The sequence below is a fragment of the Seriola dumerili genome, unplaced genomic scaffold, assembly GCF_002260705.1.
Source record: "Seriola dumerili isolate Sdu_G_001 unplaced genomic scaffold, Sdu_1.0 BDQW01000581.1, whole genome shotgun sequence".
Lineage (NCBI taxonomy): Eukaryota > Metazoa > Chordata > Actinopteri > Carangiformes > Carangidae > Seriola > Seriola dumerili.
In genome coordinates, this window is record NW_019174836.1 from 370,860 (window position 1) to 379,619 (window position 8,760).

An 8,760-nucleotide genomic window follows, 5' to 3' on the forward strand; every position below is an offset into this window, starting at 1 on the left:
CTCATAATCACTGAATTCGGAGGGCGAGCTAGATAATAACACAGCTGGTTGATTTCAGAGGTTGGCTCTGAAGTAAAAGGTGGGACATGAAGCAATCAGAATATGTTCAGCAATATGTGTATTTTGCCAGAATCTTACTTAAAATGCCAAAAATATCAAAGTATGATGCAGTTACGTTAAGATGCCATGATATGACCACACACATTTCACCTTTCAGACAAATTTGGAACAATTTTGCTTATGTCACATATGATTTTTCTATTTTTGTATCCTGTCCGAGCTCAAGAATTTCCAGAGATGATCAATATCAGAATCAGAGTTTGATGACAGACGTGGGGGTAGTTTGCTTAAGTTTTCAGCGAGATGCTTCGATCAATAAAATCTGATCAAACACTTAGTCGATTAATCAAGTAGTAGATCAAAAGAAAACTAAACGGTGACTATCTTGGTAATCAATTCATAATTTTCCAAACATTCATTATACATCATGATGAATTAAATGTTGGCCTCTGGCCTGTTGATTGGACAAAAACAAGAAATCTGATGATTAGTGTTTTGGCTGTGAAGCAAAAATTAACTAAGGATGTTTTTTTCTCATTCATTTGATTTGATTGGGGACACTTGTTGCATGCCTTCCTCTTCCCCCCCCCTTTCATATCTGTCTCGACTGTTAAAGCTTTCAATGCAGGAAAACAAAGCATAAAAAATAATTACAAAATATGTTTAGAAATAAAATGATAGAAGCTGTAGATACATTTAATTTTAAAGAGAAAAGTCTGAGTAAGTCAGTATACTGTAGGGTTGGGTTACTGTACTTGAATTGTTGAGCCAAGATCCTTGTAATAGTCTGCTTTCATTATTCAAAGGTTAGTGTCAGTAATTCCAGGACTATTATGACAAGATCAGCAGCTTCAAAGAGACCTGTCTTCACTCCAGTCCTCCCTTCCGCTCTCTCTTCCTCCCTTTTCTGTCCATCTGTCTGTCTAAACCATAAATTTCTCTCTTCCTTTCATTTAGTGAGAGGCCAATAAACCCCTCACTGTTCTGAGTCGTCCAAAAGCCCACGGGTTGACAGTTGTGGTTATGCATACATGCGCGCACGAACACACGCACACGCACACACACGAGGAATTTCAAGGTCAAGAGTATAAAAATCACCCCACATCGAGTAGAGTCCGCCCTGAGCCCCTCAGAAAATGCTTGCTGACCCATTCTCTCTCTTTTTCTCTCTTCCCTCTCTCGTTTGTTTGAGGAACACATTCCCGAATTCCTTCTCTGACAAACACATCCTGACGGCTGCTGTGAAACCACGGAAAAGGCCCCACTCTGAGTCTACAAACACGCACATGTGCGCACACAAGCACACACACGTAGACACACACTCAATGGGCTCAGGAAGGAATGTGCAGTATAGGTAGCCAAGTGACTCAAGTGTGGACTGTCCGCTGGGGCAGATGAAATCAGGATCAATCCAACACAAAACTTTCTTTTACAGAAGCCATTTCAGACTAAAAGGTCAACAATGAGATACAAATACTGACTTTAAAATGTAGAAATACTTAAAAAACTGAAGAATAACAATGATTAGCCCAACATCTTTATATTAAAGGATTAGATGATGCATAACATTTGCTAATAATATTTGCAATACTGACATGTTATTGGTTTTATCTCCACAGATGGTTCAAGTACAATGCACCAGCCAATTCAAAGGCATTTCATTTGAAACTGGACTGTGAATATGAAGCAACTGAAAACCCTGAGCGGATTACTTGGAATCTTATTTTATAAACCTTCACAAATATATTTTTATATTTCATATTCAGCTTGTGTAGACAATTGCTGATGTAATTTCTGTCCATATTCAATGAACCATTAAAATTCTGATGAAATGAGAGCTACACTCATTTTTGGGGTGTTAGAAATTAAAAGTATGATATAGTATATACAGCATGGTTGACATGGTGAATGAAAAACTGAGGACAAGACTTCACCTCCATCGTCATAGGACCATTTCCTCAACCACTGTACGTGCCGATTGGTCCATGTCTTCCTGGACCAATGAGAGGCAGCGACGAGCCAGGGCCTGCTGCTCAGGGTCCTCGTGAACCATCAGCTCCCCGTACAGATACACACCCATGGCCTGGAACACATATGCAATCATATGGTTTTCTCTCATTTTGTAAAGGCTTTTCTCGCAACATGAATCAGTGTTTATGGCAAAAAAAAGTTGCATGTATTTACTTGGTCATGAACCAGAAAGTGTTCCACGTCTCCATAAGCCTGATTGTGTGCATGTTTGACCACCAGCTCACACCAGCGATGTCGGACCTGGAAGCCAAAACAAAGGAAAAAATATAACTATTAATGGAACACAAGTACTTGATATAAAAGTCTTTAAAATGGCCTTGTTATATAACATCACTGCTGTTTGTTATTTCAGAGTTTATGTTGCTGATTCAAAGCTGATGGAGCTGACCACATGAAACAATATGATGTTAGAGGGATAACTTCCTCCTTAACACAGTTCATGTCAATTACAAATAAGCAGAATGGTGTTTTTATGTATTCATTCTTTAAAAAGTTAAAAAGAAATTTTTCTCTTTTTATGCTTTGGGCCAGTGCACTCAAACATTAATGTGAATAGATCTCCCTCAATGCCAGTACCAAAAGACAAACAGCTCATCTGACAAGCTGCAAGACAAAGCTGGAGGCTCCACTGACAATGAATAGATTCATCCAGAATCAGAGGATTAACAGACGTGAACTTTGTTTTAGAAAGGAAGCTATCTCAATCTAAAGTTCATGTTTAAAAGTTCAATTTAATTCTCTGACTGTGTGCGTGTGTTCGCAGTGTGTGTGTATGTGTGTGTGTATAGGTGTGTTTTCACTGTATGTGTGTGTGTGTGTGTGTGTGTGTGTGTGAGAGAGAGAGAGAGAGAGAAAGCTAATGCCTGGCCTTTCTCCCAAAGGATCAATAGGAGCTCTGTTGCCGCGGTTACAGGAGAGATCAGAGACTGGCTCTGTCCCTGCCTCAGCCATCATCCTTCATCATCTGCTATAAGTGTGCACGTGCGCGGGCGTGGATACGCAGTGCACGTGTATATGGATATAGTCTTGTGGAGCAGACAGAGGATGATAAAAGAGACAGAAAAGTGATAAAAAAAATCCAGATGAAGTATCTTTTAAAGCACTGTCACTACTTTAAAGCCTGACAGTTTCCCTTGGCTGTTTTTTGTGGGTGTTTCAATCTCCTCCATAACTATCTCCACACACTCAGGATAATAAACTAGTCCTTTGGAGAGTACAGTGACCAAGCGTGGGATTTTTGGTGATTGATTCTATTTCAGCAGTGTATAGTATGGGAAGGAATAAAAACGTCATAGTATGGTATGGTATAAAAACATCATAGTAAAGTAAGGTATAAAATATAATATCATAGTAATAGTGTAGTATAAATTATAGGGCATAGAGCATAAAAACGTCATAGTATAGTAAGGCAAAAAGAAAAAAAGGCATAGTATAGTATGGCATAGAAAAATGACATAGTTTAGTAAGGCATAAAAAGTCATAAAAACTTAATATTAAAGTAAGGAATAAAAAATTACACAGTATGGTGAGGCATAAAATGTTATAAAAATTTCATAGTAGAGTAAGGCATAAAAAGTCGTAAAAACGTTGAAGAATAGTTAGGCATAAAAAGACATAAAAATGTCATAGTGTAGTAAGGCATTAAAAAAGACAGAATAGTTAGGCATAAAAAGACATAAAAATGTCATAGTGTAGTAAGGCATTAAAAAAGACAGAATAGTTAGGCATAAAAAGACATAAAAATGTCATAGTGTAGTAAGGCATTAAAAAAGACAGAATAGTTAGGCATAAAAAGACATAAAAATGTCATAGTGTAGTAAGGCATTAAAAAAGACAGAATAGTTAGGCATAAAAAGACATAAAAATGTCATAGTGTAGTAAGGCATTAAAAAAGACAGAATAGTTAGGCATAAAAAGACATAAAAATGTCATAGTGTAGTAAGGCATTAAAAAAGACAGAATAGTTAGGCATAAAAAGACATAAAAATGTCATAGTGTAGTAAGGCATTAAAAAAGACAGAATAGTTAGGCATAAAAAGACATAAAAATGTCATAGTGTAGTAAGGCATTAAAAAAGACAGAATAGTTAGGCATAAAAAGACATAAAAATGTCATAGTGTAGTAAGGCATTAAAAAAGACAGAATAGTTAGGCATAAAAAGACATAAAAATGTCATAGTGTAGTAAGGCATTAAAAAAGACAGAATAGTTAGGCATAAAAAGACATAAAAATGTCATAGTGTAGTAAGGCATTAAAAAAGACAGAATAGTTAGGCATAAAAAGACATAAAAATGTCATAGTGTAGTAAGGCATTAAAAAAGACAGAATAGTTAGGCATAAAAAGACATAAAAATGTCATAGTGTAGTAAGGCATTAAAAAAGACAGAATAGTTAGGCATAAAAAGACATAAAAATGTCATAGTGTAGTAAGGCATTAAAAAAGACAGAATAGTTAGGCATAAAAAGACATAAAAATGTCATAGTGTAGTAAGGCATTAAAAAAGACAGAATAGTTAGGCATAAAAAGACATAAAAATGTCATAGTGTAGTAAGGCATTAAAAAAGACAGAATAGTTAGGCATAAAAAGACATAAAAATGTCATAGTGTAGTAAGGCATTAAAAAAGACAGAATAGTTAGGCATAAAAAGACATAAAAATGTCATAGTGTAGTAAGGCATTAAAAAAGACAGAATAGTTAGGCATAAAAAGACATAAAAATGTCATAGTGTAGTAAGGCATTAAAAAAGACAGAATAGTTAGGCATAAAAAGACATAAAAATGTCATAGTGTAGTAAGGCATTAAAAAAGACAGAATAGTTAGGCATAAAAAGACATAAAAATGTCATAGTGTAGTAAGGCATTAAAAAAGACAGAATAGTTAGGCATAAAAAGACATAAAAATGTCATAGTGTAGTAAGGCATTAAAAAAGACAGAATAGTTAGGCATAAAAAGACATAAAAATGTCATAGTGTAGTAAGGCATTAAAAAAGACAGAATAGTTAGGCATAAAAAGACATAAAAATGTCATAGTGTAGTAAGGCATTAAAAAAGACAGAATAGTTAGGCATAAAAAGACATAAAAATGTCATAGTGTAGTAAGGCATTAAAAAAGACAGAATAGTTAGGCATAAAAAGACATAAAAATGTCATAGTGTAGTAAGGCATTAAAAAAGACAGAATAGTTAGGCATAAAAAGACATAAAAATGTCATAGTGTAGTAAGGCATTAAAAAAGACAGAATAGTTAGGCATAAAAAGACATAAAAATGTCATAGTGTAGTAAGGCATTAAAAAAGACAGAATAGTTAGGCATAAAAAGACATAAAAATGTCATAGTGTAGTAAGGCATTAAAAAAGACAGAATAGTTAGGCATAAAAAGACATAAAAATGTCATAGTGTAGTAAGGCATTAAAAAAGACAGAATAGTTAGGCATAAAAAGACATAAAAATGTCATAGTGTAGTAAGGCATTAAAAAAGACAGAATAGTTAGGCATAAAAAGACATAAAAATGTCATAGTGTAGTAAGGCATTAAAAAAGACAGAATAGTTAGGCATAAAAAGACATAAAAATGTCATAGTGTAGTAAGGCATTAAAAAAGACAGAATAGTTAGGCATAAAAAGACATAAAAATGTCATAGTGTAGTAAGGCATTAAAAAAGACAGAATAGTTAGGCATAAAAAGACATAAAAATGTCATAGTGTAGTAAGGCATTAAAAAAGACAGAATAGTTAGGCATAAAAAGACATAAAAATGTCATAGTGTAGTAAGGCATTAAAAAAGACAGAATAGTTAGGCATAAAAAGACATAAAAATGTCATAGTGTAGTAAGGCATTAAAAAAGACAGAATAGTTAGGCATAAAAAGACATAAAAATGTCATAGTGTAGTAAGGCATTAAAAAAGACAGAATAGTTAGGCATAAAAAGACATAAAAATGTCATAGTGTAGTAAGGCATTAAAAAAGACAGAATAGTTAGGCATAAAAAGACATAAAAATGTCATAGTGTAGTAAGGCATTAAAAAAGACAGAATAGTTAGGCATAAAAAGACATAAAAATGTCATAGTGTAGTAAGGCATTAAAAAAGACAGAATAGTTAGGCATAAAAAGACATAAAAATGTCATAGTGTAGTAAGGCATTAAAAAAGACAGAATAGTTAGGCATAAAAAGACATAAAAATGTCATAGTGTAGTAAGGCATTAAAAAAGACAGAATAGTTAGGCATAAAAAGACATAAAAATGTCATAGTGTAGTAAGGCATTAAAAAAGACAGAATAGTTAGGCATAAAAAGACATAAAAATGTCATAGTGTAGTAAGGCATTAAAAAAGACAGAATAGTTAGGCATAAAAAGACATAAAAATGTCATAGTGTAGTAAGGCATTAAAAAAGACAGAATAGTTAGGCATAAAAAGACATAAAAATGTCATAGTGTAGTAAGGCATTAAAAAAGACAGAATAGTTAGGCATAAAAAGACATAAAAATGTCATAGTGTAGTAAGGCATTAAAAAAGACAGAATAGTTAGGCATAAAAAGACATAAAAATGTCATAGTGTAGTAAGGCATTAAAAAAGACAGAATAGTTAGGCATAAAAAGACATAAAAATGTCATAGTGTAGTAAGGCATTAAAAAAGACAGAATAGTTAGGCATAAAAAGACATAAAAATGTCATAGTGTAGTAAGGCATTAAAAAAGACAGAATAGTTAGGCATAAAAAGACATAAAAATGTCATAGTGTAGTAAGGCATTAAAAAAGACAGAATAGTTAGGCATAAAAAGACATAAAAATGTCATAGTGTAGTAAGGCATTAAAAAAGACAGAATAGTTAGGCATAAAAAGACATAAAAATGTCATAGTGTAGTAAGGCATTAAAAAAGACAGAATAGTTAGGCATAAAAAGACATAAAAATGTCATAGTGTAGTAAGGCATTAAAAAAGACAGAATAGTTAGGCATAAAAAGACATAAAAATGTCATAGTGTAGTAAGGCATTAAAAAAGACAGAATAGTTAGGCATAAAAAGACATAAAAATGTCATAGTGTAGTAAGGCATTAAAAAAGACAGAATAGTTAGGCATAAAAAGACATAAAAATGTCATAGTGTAGTAAGGCATTAAAAAAGACAGAATAGTTAGGCATAAAAAGACATAAAAATGTCATAGTGTAGTAAGGCATTAAAAAAGACAGAATAGTTAGGCATAAAAAGACATAAAAATGTCATAGTGTAGTAAGGCATTAAAAAAGACAGAATAGTTAGGCATAAAAAGACATAAAAATGTCATAGTGTAGTAAGGCATTAAAAAAGACAGAATAGTTAGGCATAAAAAGACATAAAAATGTCATAGTGTAGTAAGGCATTAAAAAAGACAGAATAGTTAGGCATAAAAAGACATAAAAATGTCATAGTGTAGTAAGGCATTAAAAAAGACAGAATAGTTAGGCATAAAAAGACATAAAAATGTCATAGTGTAGTAAGGCATTAAAAAAGACAGAATAGTTAGGCATAAAAAGACATAAAAATGTCATAGTGTAGTAAGGCATTAAAAAAGACAGAATAGTTAGGCATAAAAAGACATAAAAATGTCATAGTGTAGTAAGGCATTAAAAAAGACAGAATAGTTAGGCATAAAAAGACATAAAAATGTCATAGTATAGTAAGTCAGAAAAAATGACAGGATAGTAAGGCATAAAAAATGTCATAGTACAGTAAGGCATAAAAAGTCGTAAAAACGTTGAAGTATAGTTAGGCATAAAAAGTCATAAAAATGTCATAGTGTAGTAAGGCATTAAAAAAGACAGTATAGTTAGGCATAAAAAGTCATAAAAATGCCATATATAGTAAGGCAAAAAAATGACATAGTATAGTAAGGCATAAAAAGTCATAAAAACATCATAGTATAGTAAGTCATAAGAAGTCATAAAAATGTCATAGTATAGTAAGGCATAAAAAATGACAGTATAGTAAGGCATAAAAAGTCATAAAAACATCATAGTATAGTAAGGCATAAAAAGTCATAAAAACTTCAAAGTATAGTAAGGCGTAAAAAATGACAGTATAGTAAGGCATAAAAAGTCATAAAAACATCATAGTATAGTTACGCATAAAAATGTCATAAAAACATAGTATAGTAAGGCATAAAAAATGACAGTATAGTAAGGCATAAAAAGTCATAAAAATGTCATAGTATAGTAAGGCATAAAAAGAAATAACGTCATATTATAGTAAGGCATAAAAAGTCATAAAAACTTCATACTAAAGTAAGGCATAAAAAATTACACAGTATGGTGAGGCATAAAATGTCATAAAAACGTCAAAGTATAGTAAGTCATAAAAAGTCATAAAAATGTCAGTATAGTAAGGCATAAAAAATGACAGTATAGTAAGACATAAAAAGTCATAAAAATGTCATAGTATAGTAAGTCATAAAAAGTCATAAAATTGTCACAGTATAGTAAGGCATAAAAAATGACATAGTATAGTAAGGCATAAAAAGTCATAAAAACGTCAAAGTATAGTAAGTCATAAAAAGTCATAAAAATGTCATAGTATAGTAAGGCATAAAAAATGACAGTATAGTAAGGCATAAAAAGTCATAAAAATGTCATAGTATAGTAAGGCATAAAAAATGACATAGTATAGTAAGGCATAAAAAGTCATAAAAAC

The 8,760-nt window shown here is 32.1% G+C and overlaps 2 protein-coding genes across 6 annotated transcripts in view; one reads left to right on the forward strand and one right to left on the reverse strand.

Annotated features, from left to right (window-relative positions):
- The window catches only part of fancc (Fanconi anemia complementation group C), a 37,617-nt gene extending 35,754 nt beyond the window's left edge, over positions 1–1,863 (forward strand). For all 4 annotated transcript variants that reach the window (XM_022764814.1, XM_022764810.1, XM_022764812.1 and 1 more), the window contains exon 17: positions 1,680–1,863. The gene's annotated coding sequence lies outside the window, so the exon portion shown is untranslated. The remainder of the gene's footprint in view (positions 1–1,679) is intronic.
- Positions 1–8,760, reverse strand: part of cunh9orf3 (chromosome unknown C9orf3 homolog) — a 98,079-nt gene that overhangs the window by 6,430 nt on the left and 82,889 nt on the right. For both annotated transcript variants that reach the window (XM_022764808.1, XM_022764807.1), the window contains exons 16-17: positions 2,245–2,331; positions 1,995–2,143 (exon numbers count right to left, since the gene is read on the reverse strand). In XM_022764808.1, the coding sequence (XP_022620529.1) occupies positions 2,003–2,143; positions 2,245–2,331 (228 nt within the window). In that variant the 3' untranslated portion in view covers positions 1,995–2,002. The remainder of the gene's footprint in view (positions 1–1,994; positions 2,144–2,244; positions 2,332–8,760) is intronic.